The sequence below is a fragment of the Haliotis rufescens genome, unplaced genomic scaffold, assembly GCF_023055435.1.
Source record: "Haliotis rufescens isolate VD_foot unplaced genomic scaffold, xgHalRufe1.0.p SCAF_18, whole genome shotgun sequence".
In the NCBI taxonomy this organism is placed as follows: Eukaryota; Metazoa; Mollusca; class Gastropoda; order Lepetellida; family Haliotidae; genus Haliotis; species Haliotis rufescens.
In genome coordinates, this window is record NW_025963868.1 from 27,193,142 (window position 1) to 27,217,083 (window position 23,942).

General features: G+C 40.3%; 1 protein-coding gene across 1 annotated transcript; it reads left to right on the forward strand.

Annotated features, from left to right (window-relative positions):
* The first annotated feature begins 8,849 nt into the window (after positions 1–8,849).
* LOC124120359 (cytochrome P450 1A1-like) lies at positions 8,850–23,324 on the forward strand. The gene is made up of 2 exons (XM_046483166.2): positions 8,850–8,983; positions 21,499–23,324. Exon 2 carries the CDS (start codon positions 21,500–21,502, stop codon positions 23,039–23,041), a length of 1,542 nt encoding a protein of 513 aa, XP_046339122.2. The 5' UTR covers positions 8,850–8,983; position 21,499; the 3' UTR covers positions 23,042–23,324.
* The last annotated feature ends 618 nt before the right edge of the window (positions 23,325–23,942 follow it).

The following is a 23,942-nucleotide window of genomic DNA, read 5'->3' on the forward strand; positions in this document are numbered from 1 at the left end:
TATTTTAGTCACGGAGTAATTGGTCTCTCATCCCAGACTCCGAACATTCCCATCAGCATTCCTATGACTGTCCTTGCTCTCATTGACCGACACAATACTTCACTCACGCCAGTATACGCTTTATTTATTATACGCTTTATACAAGCAGTTTGTTCACACGGTAATACTTCACACGAACTTATGACAGGCACTGAAAGCATGTAGCAGGGCAACTTCGTAAGATAACATGAGAGCCCCCCTCAACAGAAAACCACAGTATTGTGGGAAATGCCAGTAAAATGCTCTCTGCCCGTTAAAACAAAGAGAGGTGCTGTTGAAGTATCAAGTAACTATCGATCTAACTACCTGTGGTTTGAAGTTTTTCATTTATAACAAGTCCTATCCTTAATTTTACAGGAGAAAAATTCGAACGAAAACAGAAAGTTCAGATATATTCACAGTCCAATGAGGAAGGTTTGAAACGGACTATAGAAATATGCACATGTGATTCCGTTGGGGAGTATTTCTGAACTGTCCTCGCTCTGAGAGTTTCACACAACAAGGCTAAAGTATGACAAATAGACCAAAGAAGGTAGGGGTCGTCTCAAACCCTAAACCGTGAAAAAGAAAAACTTGAAAGAAATGAAAGAAAATTCTCCTGAATAAGGAACAAGACAAGTAAATGACAGATGTCTTGGGGGTACAAAACGGTCACGTTGTCACGTTATGAGCTCAACTCCAATGAGCTTATCTGGGCTAACTGTAGAGGGTTCGTGGTAAGACAACTCAATATTCAAACTCACAAATGTCGCAGGGTTGATCAACGGAGCTTTTGCTTGACTCACACAAGGTATGGCAAAAGGCTGAAGATTACGTTTTATTACAGAACGTTCTTTCTTCCAACGCAACGGCGAAGACATCGACCTTGTTGCCACTAGATATACGATTGGGTGATAGTTCTGATTCAGATACGTCATCAGCTGGGTCAGATGTTGGCTGAAAAAATCATCTGTACAAATGATACTTCTTGATTCAAAAACACAACCATCCACAGCTCACCCCGTTTCATAGCTTTCACTATACCATCATCTACCAAGCAAATATAATGCATTACATAACTTAAATGCTAACCCGTGTATCTTAATGAAATACGATAACAGCAATATTTTGAGACCACCCCAAACCAGGTCAGAGGTCATGCCGTTTCATGCATGACGACACATGACTATTTTCAAGTTTATCATCATTTCACCTGTAAATGAACCTTAAAGGCTAATCACAGTGTCGGTTAGGATAGGCGAGTTCATTTAGATTTCAGTTTTTTGATATATGCTTTTGTATAGCCCTATGATTCTTATTTATTAAATGAAGCTCGAAAAGCATTTTTCTCGCATTTCCGACATTATTTAGGCAATGCTTGCAAAGGTTTTGCTCTACAACGCCCATAAATATTATGATGTCATATCGCTCATTGTGACGCAAAAGATATGACGTCACAGTCGTATATAGAAAAGCGAAAAATTGCAAGCTCTCTGTTGTCCTCAAAACTTGAAATAAATCCTCTTTGCACATTTCTATAGTGTTTCAGCACGATATGAATTGCCACACATCCTTTGAATATCGTAGTAACCGCAACTTTGCATTTTGTAGCCTGCCACTGCAAATATAATTATTTAAACATGCCCACCGACAATGACTGCAAACGAAGTACTATTCTAAAAATATCAGCTTCCTCGGTGATGCGGCCGTCAAATCAGAGGGGGTTTATTGTGATTGATACCTCTGATGGACCTATCAAAAACGAATATTTTCAAATTCATGGTTGAATACCGTATTGTACAGGATACGAACAGTATCCTTCTTATGTTTATGTATACTAGTAGTGAGTGAGTGAGTGAGTGAGTGAGTATGGTTTTACGCCGCTTTTAGCAATATTCCAGCAATATCACGGCGGGGGACACTAGAAATGGGCTTCACGCATTGTACCCATGTCGGGAATCGAACCCGGGTCTACGGCGTGGCGAGCGAACTCTTTAACCACCAGCCTACGTATACTAGTTTATGTAATTATTGCCTAATATTAAATCTGTTTCATAAGCCTTGTGGCTGGGCATTATGTTCAAATTATATGGGGCGGTCGGGTAGCCTAGTGGTTAAAGTGTTCGCTCGTCACGCTGAAGACCCGGGTTCGATTCCCGACATGGGCACAATGTGTGAAGCCCATTTCTGGTGTCCCCCGCCGTGATATTGCTGGAATATTGCTAAAAGCGGCGTAAAACCATACTCACTCACTCACTCACTCAAATTATAAAGGCACTCGTGAAGAGCAACCTCCTCGTGGTGAGTGCTGGGTAACGCTAATCGCTCTTCCCCCGTGTGGAACCGGGGCAGAATATTTCCACAGCCTCCCATTGCTGGTCGTATGAGGCGACTAAAATGGGCAACCTGTTTGCCGTGGGTTGCGTCCCTGTGTCGGCGGAGGACGGGAGTCTGGTAGTTGAGGGCACTGGTTCCTGGAACTGTGTTCCTTTGTCCAACACACTACTTCGACCCTTACTTCGCCTAGACGGGTGGTAAGATGGGCCCGGTCTTATCAATCGGCTGGTCATGCCAGGCCCTGTGCGTAATATTGTCTATGCACACCTGTGTTGTATTGTAATGTATATTTTGGTCTTGGTCATCCATAACTTGTGTGAATTGAATTACTTGCCTAGAGTCTTACGCCAGAAGGCGGTGGCTCATGGGCCAATCTGGTGATGTTGACCTCCGAATAATGTATGTTTTCAATTTCTTGTCATGGGCCGAACCAGTCTGGCATTGAGTTGGTAAACAAATACAGCTGTTCGCGTCATATTCTCTGGAGTATAACATCCCTGTATCCCTGGTGTTTGCATCCTGGATATCCGATGCAACATAACACTGTCCCTGGTGACACTCGGTGGCGGGTGGGGAGCAGGGGTGCTGAATAATTTTCTTTCATCATGGCTCAACAACAATCTGGTTCATCTCGAAATGAAAAAAAGCGAAGATTAGAAGAAATCGATATTTCACCTGGAAGTATTGCTCAAAATATTGATACCTGGGCTAGATTCCTGGTTATTGAGGCTGCTGATAACCTTCCCATCAAACTCAATCCTTTTGCTATTTCTAAGGCTGTTTCTGGGATTTGCGGTGAGGTGAAGAACGTTACCCGTCTCCGTAGTGGTTCGCTTCTGGTGGAGTGTGCTCGGAGACAGCAATCTCTCAATCTTTTATCTATCTCTACATTTGCAAATATTGAGGTTGCTGTGTCTGAGCACAGAACATTAAAATCTTGTCGAGGCATTGTTCGTGACAGGGCTCGTTGTCTGTCCGACATGTCTGAAGACGAAATCACTACAGAGTTAGGAGACCAGGCTGTAACTGCAGTTAGACGCTTCACATTCAAGAAGGACGGTGTCATCACAAACACAAATACGTATCTTCTGACGTTTGCCCGTACAACCCTCCCGCAGTCAATAAAAGCAGGGTATTTCAGTATCGGAGTGGATGTGTATGTCCCCAATCCGCTCCGATGCTACAAGTGTCAACGTTTTGGTCATGGATCAAAGTCCTGTCATAGCTCTGTGGCATGTCATCGGTGTGGTGACAGCCATGATAGCACTGACTGTGAGAAGGATTTGAAGTGCGCTAACTGTTCTGGACCACATGTTGCTTCCTCCAAATCATGCCCTGTGTGGCAAATGGAATCACAAATTATGAAACTGAAATGCGAACGAAACATATCCTACTTGGATGCAAAAAAAATATTCAAAAATCAGACCACTACTCCCTCTACTATTTCCTACTCCGCTGCAGTCACTCGCTCTGTTGCGTCTTCAACTATTTCGTGTCAGACTGACTTGACATGGGTCAAGTCAGACCAACCAGCTGCGACAGTTCACATCAGTCAGGATATTCCTACCATCAGTCTATCTAGTTCAGGCTCTCAGACTGAGATTCAGGCTGAGAATCAATCTCAAACATCAGTCAATCAACCAGTCATTGTCAAATTGTCAAATAAAGAAAAAAAGAAATTAAAGAAAAAACAACTACCAATCGTCCCTTCACCTTCAGAGGTTCCTTTACAGAACTCTTTTGGGCCTCTGGACATGGAGGTTACTCTGTCCTCACAGGACAGGCGGAGGAGTAGTTCCTCCTCACATTCACGCGAGCGATCTCCAATTGAGCCACCATGACTCAATTGTCTAATATAATGCAATGGAATTGCAGAGGACTTAGGCATAATTTTCATGAACTGCAGTTATTAACAAGTGATTTAAATACATCAGCAATTTCTTTACAAGAGACGTACCTTAAAAATACAGATAAGTTTGATTTAAAGCACTATAGTTCATATCATTCCTTCTCTCCTCCAGGAGATAAAGCTACTGGAGGTGCTTCTATTTTAGTGCGGCGGGGCGTTGTTCACAGTCCTGTTCCGCTTGACTCGACTCTGCAAGCAGTTGCAGTTAGACTAACACTGCATATTGCCTTCACACTTTGCTCCTTATACATTCCTCCATCTTCGAATCTTCAGCGTAATGATCTACAAAAACTATACGACCAGCTCCCAAAGCCCTGTGTCATCATGGGTGATCTAAATGGGCATAATCCTTTATGGGGAAGTTCCACCATTAATCAAAAGGGAAAAGTGATTGAGGATTTTGTTTCTGATAATGACCTTTGCATCTTTAATGATGACTCCGACACTTACTTACACCCTGCAACTGGTACGTATTCATCATTAGATCTGTCTTTGACGGATTCAGTTTTGTTAAATGAATTCTCATGGTCCGTCCATGATGACCTATGTGGGAGTGACCATTTCCCCACGGTGCTTAAGCCCATTAATCCCGCTGTTGATCCACCTTCACCTCGATGGAATTTTGTGAAGGCTGATTGGCTTTTATTTCAATCTTTATGCAAAGATAAATTACAACCTACTTCTTTTCAGAATGTTACTGACCCAATTCAGTTGTTTTCAGATCAACTGAATGAAATTGCTAATGAATCCATACCTAAGTCCTCTGTCAACCCACGTGTTCGTAAACCATGGTTTGATGCTAATTGCAAACAAGCTAGGAAATGTCGTAAGAAGGCGGAGAAGTACTTCCGTAAACATCCCACTGTCCATAATTTAAATACTGTTAAAATTTCAAATGCCAAGGCAAGACGTCTATTTAAGCAAAATAAACGTCAATCCTGGCAGACATATGTCTCCAAAATTAACTCCCGTACCCCTATGTCCAAGGTATGGAACATGATCAAAAAGATCAAAGGCAAGGGATCAAATTCTACAGTTAACCATCTGAAGGATGGCGATACTTTGTTAACTGATAAATCTGCCATTGCCAATAGCATTGGTGAAACTTTATCTCATCATTCTTCTTCAACTAATTACGCTCCTGTATTTCAAAAATATCAGCTCCAACAGGAGAAGAAAAAAGTAAATTTTACATCTGATAATGGTGAAGATTACAATGAGGTATTTTCACTACATGAGCTATATACTGCCTTAGGGCAAGCTCATGATACAGCAGCAGGCGCTGATAATATTCATTATCAGCTGCTGAAACACTTGCCCGAATCATGCCTTGAAACTATGTTAAATATATTCGATGATATTTGGACATCTGGGACGTTTCCAACTTCATGGCATAATGCCATTGTTATACCAATACCCAAACCTGGGCGGGATCATTCTGATCCATCAAATTACCGACCTATATCTCTCACTAGCTGCGTTTGTAAAACTATGGAACGCATGGTAAATAATCGATTAGTGTGGTACTTGGAAACAAATAATCTTCTTACCAATATACAATGCGGTTTCCGGAAGAACAGAAGTACTATCGATCACTTAGTGAGTTTAGAATGATTCGTTAAAAATTCCATTGTAAATAGACAACATGCTGTATCGATCTTTTCGATTTAGAAAAAGCATACGATACAACATGGAAACATGGTATTTTAAAAGATCTTCACGATTTTGGATTACGAGGCCGTCTGCCTCATTTTATATCCCAGTTTTTAACAGACAGGCAATTTCAAGTCCGAGTGGGTACAACCCTGTCTGATCATTATAATCAGGATCAGGGTGTCCCACAAGGCAGTATTTTGTCTGTCACTTTATTCAGTATAAAAATTAACAGTTTGTCAAAAGTTTTAAATGATTCAGTTGATGGATCACTTTTTGTGGATGATTTTAATCTATCTTGCCGGGGTAAAAATATGCACACAATTGAAAGGCAATTACAATTATGTCTTAATAAAATTAACAAGTGGTGTCTAGAAAACGGGTTTAAATTTTCCAAATCAAAAACTAATTGCATACATTTCTGCCGAAAATATAAACCGCATAAGGACCCTGAACTATTTCTGAATGGCTCCCCTATCAAAGTTGTTAAGGAAGCCAAGTTCTTGGGACTTATTTTTGATCATCACTTAACTTTCCTCCCGCATATTAAATACCTAAAAGCTAAATGCCTGAAGGCACTCGATCTATTGAAAGTTGTTTCTAATTCAAAGTGGGGAGGGGATCAAACAACCCTCTTACACTTATACAGGTCACTCATCCGTTCAAAACTTGATTATGGCTCCATCGTCTATGGTGGAGCCTGTAAAAGTAATTTAAAAAACTTGATACGATACATCATCAGGGCCTGAGGCTTTGCCTTGGTGCCTTCAGGACGTCTCCAATTCACAGTCTATATGTAGAAGCGGATGAACCTTCTCTTAAACACCGCCGTCTAAAATTATCTTTACAATATGTCACTAAATTATATTCTAATCAGTCCAATCCAGCTTTTAATTGCGTCTTCAATCCTCTTTACCAAGATATTTACAATAAAAAGTCATCTCTTGTTCCACCACTCGGAATCAGAATCCAGTCTGCCTTGTTTGCTTCCAATATTCAACTGCAAGATATAGCTCCAACTCAACTGTTTTCAACACCTCCTTGGCAAATGGTACGGCCAGAGGTTGACCTTACATTAACAAAATTAAAGAAATCAGCTACAAACCAATTAATTTACCAACAAGAATACCTTCAACTAAGAAACACTTACGACACTTATAAATCTATATTTACAGATGGATCCAAGGATGGTGGCGCAGTTGCTAGTGCCACCGTCATTGGATCCAGAACAATATCTTCACGTTTACCTGATAACAGTTCCATATTCACTGCAGAAGCAAACGCCATTTTTACAGCACTTAAATATATCAGTAATCAAGCTAAACATAAACAATTCATACTGTTTTCAGATTCTCTTTCATGCCTTCAGGCGATCAAAAATATGTCATCCAAACATCCACTTTTAATCGAAATTCTCGAATTATTTAATGATCTTGCTACTGGCCAATATGACATCGTCTTTTGTTGGTTACCAAGCCATGTTGGTATCATTGGTAACACAATGGCTGATGCTGCTGCAAAAGCAGCACTCAACAAATCTGTGACACCACTTCTGATCCCATACACTGATTTTAAACCCATGATTCGATCTTACATCAGAGATCTTATGCAACAGAAGTGGGACACCCAAGTAGGTATCAATAAATTATATGAAATTAAACCAAATATCAGTTACACCTACTTGGGCTGTCAGTCCAGATTTGAAGAGGTCATTATGCGACGATGTCGTATTGGCCATTCAAGATATACAAATGAATATCTTTTAAAAGGTGAGGATCCTCCGTTTTGCATCCCTTGTGATGAAAGAATCACAGTCAAGCATGTCCTGCTTGATTGTATTGATTTTTCCATCACAAGGGATAAATATTATAGTGTCAAAACAGTCAAGGACCTTTTTAGTCAAGTTAATTCTCATTTAGTATTGCACTTTTTAAAGGAAATTGATTTAATACATAAATTTTGATGTACATAATATGTTTTTATATATTGGTAGTGCTAATATATAACTTAGATTGTTAGTGGCTGTACCCTCGAGGGGGGTTGAAGTAGCGTAAAATTATTGTCCCCCTAAGAGGGTATGTAAGTCCCACATCATTCAATGTATTGTTATGCATACCAGAATTTTAAAACGTAGTATTTTTGTCATTTTAATCTAAGGCTTAACTGGTCAACTTTCGCCAGTGACTGAAGGACTGATATAAATCCAGCCAGGGTCCATGCAGGAAGCAAAGGCACTGTAAGTCCCCATGGTCCCAGGTATGGTGTTCTCCCTTTAGTTACTGACGATCTCTAGCCCATTTTTATATTGTGTTGTTAATTCTTTCTGCTTTTATATGTTCCTCAACTAGTTTTAATACACTCTGTGATATTCTAGTTATTGTACTGTCCTTTGCTGACAGGTTTTTTATAAATTATATATACTTATTTGTTATTAATGTATTAATTCTCGTCACGATATGGCTGAAATATTGCCGATGTGACGTTAAATATTAACTCACTCACTCACTCACTCAAATTATAAAATCATTTTCTGGACACATACAACCTATGTAACGCGCGACACATCAATAAACAAGCTCTCTCTTGTCTCGCACATCAAGCATTCCACAGCTGCACCTCCTTCCATCATATCCAACATCACTTTATACGTGGGCTACAGCAGAAGAGTGAGCGACTTGAATCTAAACACGAAGGGGCTCTCAAATGCCACATGCCAATTTCTTTTGTTACTGAAGCTTTGAAACCGGTTAAATGTCGCAGCCACTATAAATTTGACGACGAGCAACAAGTTGAGCGATTGTCGAGTTTCCACGGGCAGATACAATAGCTGATCTGATTGGTTGTGTAAAATCTGCATCAGCCAATGGAAATCCTCGATTGGCAAGTATATCTTTCCAAGCCTGGGTATTTTATTCATCACTTTATTTGTGTGCAGACGTATAAGTGATATGCTTGAGAGTTGCTGTCTGAGTAGCGCTACATAACTTCCACGTCATTGATTTCTCCGTGTGTGGAATACACTTTTCAACCTGTACTCCGAGTAAGGGAACTCGCGTCCTGGTTGGGGTGAGTACTTTACGCAACTGTTCCTTGTGACTATTGCTTACTCGATGCATTGGGTGTTCGTCATCACTCGCGCCCTTCCAAATCGTATATATAAATCTTACTCCACTTATTTAATTATTAGTATATCTTACTCCACTTATTCAATAATTACTAAATCTTACTCCACTTATTTAATATATATATATATATATATATATATATATATATATATATATATATATATATATATATAGGGTAGGGAGTCGGGTTTGCTTAGGGCATATATTGTCGCCGGGCACATATTACCGCTGGCGACAATATATGCAAACGTTCACGGGGCACATATTGTCGCTAATCGACAACTATTGTCGCCAATCGCCACAAGACGATATATGCAAAGGGTGCAGTGATTTAAAAGGCCTTAGATATGATAGACCTTTTGATGATCCATTATGAGGATGCGTTACATTAAAAGGCCTGTCACACTTAGCCTGTCTCGGACGCGGGAGCTATACCGCAGCACAAATTTGGCGATTTTGGGGGACGGTACCAGTACGGCTGCGCAACGGTATCACATCACTCAGAACGGTAGTACATCGTCAGAACATCGTCAGGACATCGTCAGAACATCGTCAGAACATCGGCGAAAAATTTAGCAACGGCAGCCGATGGTAGAATCTTTTGAACATGCTCAACATCTTCCGACGTTGCGCTCCCGGAGCGAGCAACGGGACAACAACGGCAGTACGGCATGGCTTAATGTCGGGAGAGTACCCTCTCTTCCATCAGTAGGACAACGGTAGAACAACGGTATCACGACGGCAGCGTCGGTACTACATCGGTATTGCTATGTTCAATTTTGAATTTTCAAGTGCTTTCTCGCCGGAGATCCGCCGATTTTCTCGCCATTGTTGTTTTTTTGTTCCGGTTTAGTCCCGGCGAGATACATCTGTAGTGTGTGACAGTCCTTTTAACCGTTGCTATGTATGATTATTAAACTGTTCTGTACAATGCATGATGTAATTATCCCCCGCCCAAACGAAGTTGGCGAGGGATATAGAAATGGGTTCCGTCCGTGCGTGTGTGCGTGTGTGCGTGTGTGCGTCCCGAAATCGTTTCCGGAGCATAACTCAGAAACCGTTCAATATTTTTTCATGAAACTTTGCTATTTAGAAGTTGAAGAAATTTGTATTTTTTACGTTTCCATGGGTTTGCCAAATGATAAGGGCGACGCCATGTTTGTTTATAAACACTAAAAGTAGTCCCTACTTGACCTTTGATACCTTGTGTTTATTCCTAATACAGGATATTTACCATCCCCAAACACACAAGCGTGATAACCTCTTTATCATAAAATGTAATTCATTAATTCTGTACTTCAAAATCGCTTTCCCTCACTCACAAACATTACCGAAACATTGCGAGTTTTCCTGGAATATTTATTACGTCCGAGGGTAAGTGATGTGTCAGTCGGACAGTGACAGTAGCCAATATAGTTCCAACTCAAATCTATTTTATACAGTGACGAAGCAACATAAACGCAAAACAAAAATTGTTTTTAATTGCCTTTCGCGGCAATCCATCTGTCTGTCCGCTAGAGTAACTGCCCTTTGTCAAAGGGAAGCTACTCTAACCATAGTCTATGAGACGTCACGGCCACGGTCAGACGTTGTTGACAGTCGGTCTGTCCTGTCATAACGTTAAGAAGTGTAGTCAGATGTACACACAGCGACAAAACGAAACAAGGTAACAATTCAAAAATATTTCGGGTAAATCCAACTTAACAGTTTATTTTAATTTGTGGAGAAGGTTTCAAGCCGCAGAGGTCTACAAGCACAGATATTGCTACTGATCCCGCTTTGCTAGGCCTAGTGCCCTCGCAAAATTGTTTCGAAATTTGTATCTCCAAAGTTGCCAAAACTTATAAAAGGGCTTATCTACGTCACAGTTAGACACTGATTTTCAGTATATTAGACTGTTCTTTTGATAATGATAGCAATTATCCCTGTAGTTTATCCAGATTCCCGATGGTTAATTCTGACTCGATCGCCGAATGACGAGGGCGACGCCATGTTTGTTTATAAACAGTGAAAGTAGTCCCTACTTGACCTTTGATATTTGCGTCTCTATCCGCATATGACCCCAAAGGATATCGTTTTTATCCGTTGGCTTTATCCTGTCGAGAAACCTACCCATTATATGATAAAAATTAGTATTTACCTCACAGAATCCAAAAGCATGTATAAATGACATATAAACTTATTTAGTTATCATGTCGGCACACACATTTTAAGTTTTGAATAACTCATAGCTACAACTAAAGTTCCTCTTATGTGTGATAAATGGGAAAATGAACTTAAAGCATTTTATGGAATAATGTTTTCACTAATTGTAACATGTGTGCCAATGATGTTAAACTAATAGATTTCCAATACAGATTCTTAAATAGAGATCTATATACCAAAAAGGAATCCTTGAAAAAGAACTTAGTTGGTTGGTTGTTTAACGCCGCACTCAGCAATATTCCATCTATATGACGGCGGTCTGTAAATAATCGAGTCTGGACCAGACAATCCAGTGATTAATATCACGAGCATCGATCCACGCATTTGGGATCGATGACATGCATCAACCAAGTCAGCGAGCCTGACCACCCGATCCCGTTAGTCGCCTTTAACGACAATCATAGTCACCTTTTACGGCAAGCATGGGTTGCTGAAGACGTAATCTACCCCGGGATCTTCACGGGTCGAAAGAACTTAATGGATGATGATATATGCTCTTTTTGTGTCTCTGAATCTGAAACCTCATACCATGTATATGTAGAATGCGATTTTTTAAAGGAATGTTGGTTAGAAATTGAAGTGAACATAAACTCAAAACTTGCTGCAACAAAAACAACTATCTTTTCAACCATATAATTTTTCTTGCAAAAAAAAAAATAATTCACCAGTCAAGCATTAAGAAAATGCCATTATGCTTTCCTTTCTTCATAACAATTTTGAAAGATATATGAAAAATAGAAAAAAATATCGCAATGTAAATAGTAGTATAAATAAATTCGACAGAAAATGGAATGAATTACCAGCCTACATAATATGATTTATCAACCCCATATATGTATATACCCATATCTGATCATGTTTTAAGATTCTATGAATTCCTGCACTTATATTCCTCAAGTACCAATGTTACATTTATGTCTATCTGAATTGAAATATTTTTAAATTTTTTTTTAAAAAGTATATGGAGTTTCGTAAAGCTGGATTGTATAGTGTTCGAGATTTGCTCCGGAAAACAAAATATTACAGACGGACATAATGAGGACTATATATCCCCGCGTCGTTATATGTCGGAGGATAAACATCAAGCCTGGCGTGTTTTCTTTATATGTAATGATGATCATCTTGATCAACATGACCATCATCATCAACAACATTGTCATCTCCAAGTTTATTATCCCCCGCCCCAAAGAAGTTGGCGGGGATACAGAAATGGGTTCCGTCCGTGTGTGCGTGCGTGTGTGTGTGTGCGTGTGTGCGTGTGTGCGTCCCGAAATCGTTTCCAGAGCATAACTCAGAAACCGTTAAATATTTCTCTACGAAACTTTGCATGTCTATCAGATTCATGCTGAACTGGTGCCTTTTGCTATTTAGGAATTAATAAAAAAAAAATTTTACGTTTCCATGGCAACAAGTTGGACTTAGGTTCTATAAGGGTGCTGTTCGTTTCCGGAGTGTAACTCAAAAACCGTTAAATAATTTCTTACAAAACTTTGCATGTTTACCAGACACATACTGAACGTGTGCCTTTTGCTATTTAGGAGTTTTATGAATATTTATGTTTTACGTTTCCATGACAACAAGTTGGATTGAAGTTTTAATATAGGATTGGTTTACTTAAGGAGTATAACAAATAAACTGTTAAATATTTCCTTGCCAAACATTGCATGTCTATATATAAAGCCCATACTGAACTAGTGCCATTTGATATTAAGGAGTTTTAGAAATGTTTATTTTAGAATTTCCATTGCAGCTATTTTGACATGGGCTAAGAGAAATGTTGGGTCAGTTACCTGGTTTGGGACCATAACGTGTTAAAATGGGCGGGGGATATAGATGACTTTGTCAACTATACGCTTGTTATTTTTGCTCTGCCGAATGCCGACATGATAATCTGTGAACCTTGGCACATTGTGTCGCTTGCGAAATTATACGCTTGTCGACATAATACGCCGGCGACAACATGTGCTGTGAACATTGTTTACCGCATACCGGGCGCATCTGTTGTAACAGGGTTGCTGAAAAGTGGGGCGCTCCTGAATCCCCCATTTTAAGTATGCTAATCATGTTGACGTTTCTTAACACATCATTATACATCTCCTTGCTATTTATTGTTTGTAAGTATATGGGTTTATATTTGTATCTTATAAAATAATAACACCCAATAACAAGTGTTTCTTAATGACAACCGTCTCTAATTCAGGAAACATAGATTTAAATATATAACGTAACGGCGGATGTGGCACAGCAAGTTGGTTATTTCTGACTGAGTTGATAAAACTGCAACCAGTCGGGCTTGAGTCGTTATTTGAGCCCAAACAACTGAATAGTCGTGCAACTGAACTGTATAACTGACCAACTCAGCAGAATAATAATTGGTCAGCTGACTTACTTATATAAGCAGCCTAATTGCTGACATAGTAAATGTCAAGTACTTATGAAAACAGCATAATTGCTGACAGCGACTGTCAAATTAATCAGAACTGACTAGCTCAGTAGAATTATGATCGGTCAGCTGCCTTTAAAAGCAGGCGGGCTGTGTTAACAAGGGAGAACCGGCAAACCATCGGAGGAGCGCAGTCACAGTAGTAGAGAGGAAAACCAGGGACAAGGAGAGACGAGCACTGACCAGCCAGTCCAGCCCTCAGCTGCCCAAGTGTCAACGTGACTTCGTGGTCTTCCTATGTTCGACTCTGTAACTATTGATTGCCCGGTTCTGTAGTTCTACTGTGTTAATTAAGAAACCATTCTTTGCCACCACCACGGCTTGTCGTTCCTTAGGAGACCCTTGACGTTTCCGGGGTAGAATAAGTCTTCAGCAACCCATGCTTGCCGTAAAAGGTGACTATGCTTGTCGTAAAAGGCGACTATCGGGATCGGGTGGTCAGGCTCGCTGACTTGGTTGATGCATGTCATCGATCCCAAATGCGTGGATCGATGCTCATGATATTAATCACTGGACTGTCTGGTCAAGACTCGATTATTTACAGACCGCCGTCATATAGCTGGAATATTGCTTAGTGCGGCGTTAAACAACAATCCAACCAACCAACCAATCAATCTAAGTGCACGGAGGTGTAACATTGAGCTCGCCTCGGTGCATCGAGGTCATGTTTATATTTTTGTTCAACTTCCTGTAACCTATTCTTAAGATTTGATTTATCCCAAATATTGTTTGTAAATTTGTTCAGAGAATGAAATTATGTTGACATATTTCTAGATTATGTTGTATATATTCAAAGAACTATTTTTCTTTGCGTGAAAAAAGTATGAGTGGTGAAACGTACGTGACTGAGAGCCAGCAAATACCGACAAAAGATCATTGTTGCAATGTTCTTCGGCGAAACCAGAGGACTTCAAATTTAAGCAAACAATGTTACGATATTATTCGACGAGACCAATAAACTACAACTACAAAGTATGAAATTATAAGAATCGCAAGCTCGGAGGTTCACACAGTTTAACCAGCGCTTTTAAATCGTTTACAATTCAATGATCCCGTCCAAACTGACGTAACGGTTCAATTCTTAAGTATATGACGGGTTTATGTATTTGTTGTTTAACTCCACAGACAAGTAACTGAAAATACGTTTTCTCATATTTTACGCGTGGGTAATCGAGCACTTGTTGTAACCACTCTGCTGCCTTACTATCCATCCAACATTAAGTGACCAGTGGTTTCTGGTCGTCTAAAGTGCCGCGATTCGCTGTGCAGAGTTGCGTCCCTTGGGCTCGCCAGAAACCTATGATTGTGGGTTCGAATCCCGGTTCGCCCCGATTATGTTTCTAGGTTTGTCAGCACCATACCCGTGCTTGTGGGTTTCACCGAACTGGTAAACGTCTAAGACTTGCATCACTTCGGGCGTTCCACCCACATTAAACTGACACGCCGCGATATAACTGGAATACTGTTAAAAGCGGCGTTAAACCAAACTCACTCACTCACTGACTCTGGTGTCAAAATTTGGAACATATCTGTCGTAGGTCTACAAAGATGTATTTAATACTGTTGGAAAGCTTGGAATCTTTATTTATCCAGAGCCAAGCTTGAAACTATCAGGCAACATGTCATTTATGGGGCGTTTCCATGGAAACCATGTTATTTTGGAAAGAACAGTACCACCACTTCTTCATTTGAATAGATATTCTGTTAATTTTATGAACGCTGCTCACACTGCTCCTTCTATCCATTTAGCAAAGACAAGGTCAAAGTTGCGGGAATTGTAGCTAATCTTCCTTGGCATTCAATGTTTTATGTTAAACCTTCCTTAAGTACGTTTTAATACATCACCATGTATCTGGTATGATAAGAAATCTCATTGAATCTATGTTCTGTAAAGATATGTACATGACGGTAAATGTTAGGACACATCCAATTATGGGTGTTCCTTGGTTACCATGGTTACATCTAGTAGCAGAACACTTTCCAAAATAGCATGGTGGAATCGTCACCGATAGACATTTTAGTACCTAGCTGAAGATTGCCAGTGCCCTATAAGCTTTTTTTATGTGATGAAGGTAGGGCGTACGAGAGACACCAGCTAGTCTTCCCATGTTGTACCAATTTGACCATTGAGAGTGACGAACAAGCACTGTAACACCTTTGACTCCCCCGCCCCTTAAACATTAGGCTGTCTAGCTGTGATGCAACTTCAAAGAGATGGAAACCGGCTTTATTACTTGCAGTTGTCAAAAATTTCATAAACACGCATTTTATGTGACCTTACACTTCAAACCTGTTGGATTACTCCATTTCCAATCTATTCGTACGGATGCCCATGAATGCCATATCATGTAAAAAAAAGTTCTTGAAAAATAAAAAGGTATGCTGAAATAACAAAGGATATAATATTGACAATTCAAGATACTATTTTGAAAATTCAACATACTACTTTTATAGTTCAAGTGTACAAACAAAGCCAAAGCATTAGTTTCAACACGGTATCGTGAATTTTGAACATAGTGTCTTCAGATTTCAAATTTTTATTTTTTATTTTAAGAAAGAAAGATCATGATGCGGCCCCAAATGGTCTTCCTTACAAATGACTTTGTTGTCAGCTGAAGAAAAAATATGAATAATGAAAGTGTTCATATTGAATTATGTAACAATTTGCTTCTCAAAATACAAAGGCAAGTTTTGTTATGGAGTCATATAACCACAAAGATGTGACATGACCTTGGCCACTAAACTATAGCACATTGTCAAAAAGGAGGACAAATTTGAAATAAAATTTATAATGACAAGTGTTCCCAAGATTTGTGTTCGCGTTGAGGCCGGAACAAGTTAAATAGACCGCAGGCTTCATTTTGTAAGGCTTTTGTGGTAAATTGATTTAGAAGACGTGTCTACACCATTTCGAATGATGACGGTGTCATAGGCGCGTTAATAGCAATCACGACTTTTTAACATATCTTCGGGGGGCACGGGTGGCACAATCGTCTAAAGCGCCGCGATTCGCTGTGCATAGTTGCGTCCCCTGGGCACGCCAGAAACCTATGATTGTGGGTTCGAGTCCCGGTTCGCCCCGATTATGTTTCTAGGTTTGTCAGCACCATACCCGTGCTCGTGGGTTTCACCGAAGTGGTAAACGTCTGAGACCTGCATCACTTCGGGCTTTCCTCCCACATTAAGCTGACACGCCGCGATATAACTGGAATACTGTTAAAAGCGGCGTTAAACCAAACTCACTCACTAACATATCTGTGGGTGGAACCTTGTAAAAGAAAACCCCGAATTATTTTGAGTCTTTGAAAAACATTTAGGAGTGATACACATAAGGAAGAGAATTTATTGAAGTCAACTTCTTTATAACGAGCAACACAACGTTTCGGAGTATATGCTTACTCCTTCATCAGGTAAATGAATGCTATGAGGCAGAGGGCATATATACTGAGTCAAATTAAAAACTTCACATTTTAACAAGTAATCCTGTATATGACATACAACGGCCAATGTATCAGAGAAGGTAATTTTTAATCATTAATGTCCAAAGAAGGATTTTAATTAACGGTGGTAACCATAATTAGTTCCAAGCACCTACGGTATTCGGTAATAACATCAACAGTTTAAATCATAAGTCCCAAGCACGAGAATCTGATGGAACACAAGTTCAGTAGCGTGTATGGCCACCATGTGCGTTGACAACTGCCACACAACGCCTCCGCATGGGCCTTGTGATGCTTGTGAACACATGATTGGGAAGACGATGCCATTGTTGCTGCAAAATGGTGCCAAGATCTTGCAAATTCTGTGGTTGGTTCTGGAGAGTGCGCAGACTTTTGCCAAGAGCATCCCAGACGTGTTCGAGGGGATTGAGGTTGGGAGACCTTGACGGCCAGTCCATGACGTTGACTCCCGCATTCTGAAGGAAATTCCTTGTCAAAATTGCTGTGTGGGGTCTGGCATTGTCGTGTTGGAAGATCAAACAGGGTCCATGTGCTGCCATAAAAGGCAGAAGTTCTGGTGCCAGTACCTGGTCGCGGTAAGCAGCAGCGTTGAGGTTGCCACGGATGACAAGAAGCCTGGAACGTGCACCCCACACCATGACACTTCCACCTCGAAATCTGTCAACTTCCTGTACACAACACTGGGCGTAACGTTCATGAAGGCGCCTCCACACCCTCGCCCTACCATCAGCAAATCGAAGATTAAATCGGGTTAAAGATTAAAGACGACTTGATTCCAATTCCTCTGAGTCCATCGTAAGTGTCGCTGTGCCCACAATTGACGTTGACGTATGTGTGATTGAGTCAGAATCGGCCCGCAGTGTGGCCGTCGTGCTTGAAGGTGAGCAGTTCTCAGACGGGTTCGAACAGTTTGCGCACTCAGTCTACCCCTAAACAGTTCATTTCTGGTTGATGTAGCCGTCAAAAATCGGTTACGGAGGTGACGTAAGACAATCTGACGATCCTCTGCATGTGACGTCACACGTGGTCGACCTGGCCGAGGGCGATCAGAGGTGGTACTCGTTTGCTGTAGACACGTCTGTAAATCATAAACAGTCCGTCGACTACAACCCATCGTCCTTGCGACTTCAGCTACGGACGTTCCCGTCTGCAACATGCCGATGGCACGTTCACGTTGCACATTTGAAAGGCGTGGCATGACAAATGGCCGTAAAAACTTTTATTTTCTTGTGTTTTTCTTTTTTTGTTAATCACTGCTAACAAGTATGGCTGAAAACATGTGCGGTATTATGGCCATGTGACCAGTTGCATGTGAAAAACCACTTTTGGCACTATATTACTGTGCACATGATTTTGACCGATTCACCTGAACAAAAACCTGTGTTATCTGAAGACAATACGTGGCCATTACTGTTTAAATACACAATAAGGGCCCACAATCATAACTGGTCAAAATGTTAAAATTTTAGGGTTGTGAAGTTTTTAATTTGGTTCAGTATATTATATGTATATAATGTTGTATTACAGCAGGTTACTATAATACTTTTCAACCTTTGACGAGAGAAGAAAAATCAGATGAACATATATATATCCTTATTCCTGTCTGTATATCCGATAATCTCAGTCAGGATGCATTTACAACGTAAAAGGGATTGACAAAATACTTCTTCAGAACACCGTGCACGATGCACTTAAAACCTCAGCTTCCGACAGAGCTTGGTGTCCGTGCAACAGCGACAGAGAACGTATTCCTCGTGCATCACGTAAGGGCGACTCATACAGAATATAAATACAGGCAACACCGAGTTCTGTTTTTTTTTAAAAATATTTTTTAAAACAATATTTGTAACAAAACTGTTAAAAAGGGATGTGTTTTCAGCAGGGGAATATCCTCGTAACTCGGGCCTCGGCTCAATTATTTTTAAGGAATAGGGTTACTCAAGCATTCGCCTCTACATGACGGAGCGTTGAACAATAGAATAATGTCACACATGTGTTCAAGTCAGTTTCGGCGTCAAGACCACGTGACATTCCTCACTTCCGCCTTGGTCATTGTCACACTTGCCATTTTGAGACAAGTAGATGACGATTAGTATTTGGTTTATATTGGCCTTGTAACGTTTTTAATGTAATTTGTTCACGAGTGACAAAATTTAGAACTTTACATGATATGTTTAAATGAAGAAGGGAGGTGTGTAAGTTTGCCAGTATAAATTTGCTTACTTTAGTTATTTACTCTCAATTACTCTCTCGTAGTATTGTACATAAACTTTAAATGATACCGAAATTCATATGTATGTCAACTGTATTGTGTATGTTACTACTTGTTTTTTTTTGCAAATTGTATACAGCAGCTGTCAACAGGGATCGCAAAATTACCAACAAACGATCTTTTATTAAATTGTAGTAAAACTCACTACAAGCTTAGTAAAAAAACTGATGGCCGAACGAAACTTTACCAGTTTAAAATTGAAATTGCAAAATTTAAACTAAACCAAACAACAATGCTCTATGCAGAAAGTGATACACGACAACGGCACGGTTTTCTTTTCGTAGAAAATGCGAAAATGTGAAAAACACGTGCTGCTTGGGCAGCCGAAACGACACGTGCAAGTAGGGTATATAAATGACACAGACGGCATGTCAGACACTCACACTGATAAAAAAACACCACAGACATGCCACGGCTGACACCTGAACAATGGGAGCGGGCTCTTGGTTTAAAACAGATAGGAGCCACCCGTGCCCACACCCGTGTTTCTGTAACTAACTTGATGCAACGTTACAGACAGACCGGGCCGACATCGGAGAGGCTTGGAACAGGCAGATATAGGGTAACTACGCTTAATGAAGACCGGTACTTGCGAACATCGCATCTACGGAATCGATTTATGACAGTGCGTAGTCCACGAGACGTCATCAGACGACTAATTTTTTCAGTGCGCGGATAATTTTTACATGTCTTGTATCAGGGTGTGGTCTATCACACTATTAATGTGACGTGTCATTGAACTTGTTTGTGATACCACACTCAATTCAGGCAACTGTCATGCTAATAACGGATACTGTATGACATTTTACATGTTGATTTCGTTGAGATTTTGAAAATTTTAATTTGCATATTATTTCACACATCTATCTTTTGTGATTTAAATCTATGGTGAAGTTTATTTTGGTCATCAGTTTATACTGTTACAATTAGTAAATTATGAGAAGAGTGAGTGAGTGAGTGAGTATGGTTTTACGCCGCTTTTAGCAATATTCCAGCTATATCACGGCGGGGGACAACAGAAATTGGCTTAACACACTGTACCCATGTCGGGAATCGAACCCAGGTCTTCGGCGTGACGAGCGAACGCTTTAACCATTAGGCTACCCGTCCACCCCAATTATGAGAAGAAGATTCTTAGAACGATAGATAGTAATCTTTACAAACTGATTAGTAGATTGTACTAGTCTTCTATAGGCCACCTATACTAGTCTAATTAGCAAATATTTACTGACTGGTTCACTGGTTTACTTTACTTCACTGTGTAAGTAAATTTCCCTAAATATGTCTGCAAGTGCAGCTTTCGAAGAGATTATCAAGAAAAATTGACAGAAGAAATATTTATCATTAGGAAACGTTACTATTGAGGTGGTATGACTGTTTATCACGTTCCAGGCCATTTTTATGAAACCGAAATGCAGGAGCAGAAACGTCTACCGATAGCATGCAGAAAGTGTAAAACGTACTCAGGACATAAAAGAGAGCTGGTCAGAATGAAATCTTTGTCAAATTGTTTGCTTATTCCAACAGGTCAAGGAGATTGACGCCAGAGGTCAATTTACATGAGACCCGCTAAGATCCGGGGTAGAAAAGGTTTTCAGCTACCCATACTTGCCATAAAAGGGTCTGAGAAAAATATTGATTGCTACTAACAAGTACTTTACATCATCATTGTTTGAAGATCTTTTCGACACGCCTGTTTAAAAACTTAAAAATACCTCTCCGGTTCATGCTGGAATCCTATGATGACATTGGGTTTGGTCAGCATGGCGCATGCATTAGATCAGCCTCCCTTTCATATCCTGTTAACAATCCATGATCAATTAAATACTGTTGAAGCAGCTGCATTAAAATCAAGCTGTTATTACAGAACGTTCATTGGGTGTTCGGGTATAGAATACAAACAAATTTATGCTTGTCGTAACAGTCGCTAGAATGGATCGGGTAGTCTGGTTCAGTTGATTGCATTTAAAGTCCCCCTGTGGATGTTACTCAAAACACTGACCGCGGTGTAATGATGCTGTAATCGATGTTGAAATATGAAACACATCATTAAGATGCATCTTTTCTTGTTTCAGGATGTCAACCGTGGCTCTTCTTCAGATGTATTGGGGCGGCATGTGCATGTATTTTCGTGACATAACTACCCTTGGGAAAGCAGGAGTTGTCTTCTTGGCATCAGCGTCTCTACTGACATTCCTACACAAGTTAACGTACAGGAACAAATCTATCCCTGGTCCCTGGGGGCTACCTTTAATTGGCCATCTGCCTTTTCTTGGTAAAAAGCCATTTCTGACTTTTATGAACATGAGAAAGATCTATGGAGATCTCATCAAGTTGCAGTTTGGAGCATGGCCAACAGTAGTGATCCACGGGAAGCTGATCAAGGAGGCGCTTTCTACCAAAGGTGATGCTTTCTCTGGTCGACCACAGTTCTTCTCATCAGTGTCCGTTCAAAATGGCAAAAGTCTATCTTTCGGAAAATTCGACATATCCTGGAAATTGCACAGGCGCATAGCAAATAAATCCTTCCAAGCATTCGCTAATGCACGAAGCAATCCTATTGAAGAAATTATAAACGAGGAGGTGAGCTATATTTTGGAGGAGTTTGAGAGGTACAACGGCCGAGCGTTTGATCCACACGATCACATTTACATTGCATTGGGGAGTGTGATATATCAGATCTGTTATGGAAGGAAAGGCAATGTCAGGGCAGACAAGGACTTCTGTGAGTACATTCTGCACACTCAGGACTTCTCTACATTCGTTACTGCTGGGAATCCAGTTGATATTTTCCCATGGTTACGGCATTTCATGAAGGAGAGGATCAACAAGTTCAAAGATCTTCTATCGAAGGGACATCTGATCCGCAGAGAAAGGATTCGGGACCACCTGGAAACATTCTCCTCTGATAATCTCCGGGATGTTGCAGACAGTCTAATTAATGAGTCAAGACAATTAACAGAAGAGGACAAGGCAAATGGTATGAGTGAAGAACGGGTTCAGGATACAATTGGAGATCTGTTTGCTGCTGGGTTTGATACAGTGGCTACTACGACTATGTGGACAATGCTTCTTCTTGCGAAGACCCCGCGAGTCCAAAAGAAAATACAGGAGGAGCTAGACGCTGTCGTTGGTATGTCCAGACGTCCAACCTTGGCCGATAGACGTAATTTGGTGTACACCGAAGCAACCATTCATGAAATTCTACGCATCATCAACCTCACACCGCTGTCTACACCGCATGCAACCACTGAGGATGTGGAACTGGCTGGGTACACCATCAAGAAGGATACTCTGGTGTTTCTTAATCTGTTTTCATTGAGTCATGATGAGGAGGTGTGGGGAGACCCCGAGGCATTCCGACCAGAGCGTTTCTTGAAGGAGGATGGCCAGATTGACTCTCGTCTCGTGGACAACTATCTTCCTTTCTCTGCAGGACGTCGACGATGCATGGGAGAGTTCCTAGCAAGGATAGAGCTCTTCTTAATCATTTCAGGTTTTCTACAAAGATGTACTTTTGTCAAACCTAAAGATGTGGATGAGTACACCATGGATTGCACATTCGGCTTGAACCAGAAACCTCTTCCTTACAAAGTAGAGGTCCAATTTAGGATGTAGAAAACCCTTCATTTCTGGTTTTCTACAATGAAGTGCACAATTACATTATCAACTGTAACTTCGAATTTGACCAGATTCATCTTCGTTGTAAGTTGCGGTCCAATTCTGTACATAGTGGTGTGTAACAATACTATTTAGACAGAAAGATGATTTCAATTACTTTTCTTGGCAATCTCATTAAAATCAGACCTTAGTTCTCGCTACCGCTAAACAAAGATCTGAGGACATCCCATTATGCGTCACGTCAGACCGACCTTGCGCGAACTTTTACCGACCAATAGAATGATGACCAATCAGAAGGCCGCCTTCTCGTACTTTATGGCACTAATTTCAAATTGGCGACTGCGCTTCGAAACATATTTTGACAAATTCTCAATTTCAAATTGGAAACCTGAACAAAAGAACGTTCTGGAATGGCTAATACTAGTATATGGTCTAGATTGTATGGATTCATTCCTTGAACCCGTAACTATCGTTCGGAATACTCCGTGTTAAAGTTTTCGAGGTTGTATGATTAGAAATCACATTCCGACTGTCACTTTCATGATCTGGTAAGCGACGCCCTTATTGGTCGAATGAAAGGTCGTTATAAGATAATAAGATTTTATGTGATAAATTTGGCGGACATTATCAAGTCATTTCGTTTAGACTTTTTAAGTACTGTTACACATCAGCAACTTTATTTTCTGACATTATGGCTGATATTAACGCTTAAATTTACTGCAATATTTGTTTAACTTTGAACATATTTGTATTCAATATTCTGTTTGATTTACTAACTTTGTATTTCAAATAATACTGCACCTGATGATTGATTGTAAGTTCTGTAATATTCTTTAGAAAGATAATTAATTATATTGGCATCATGACCTGTTGGACAATCTTATTTCTTCATGTAAAA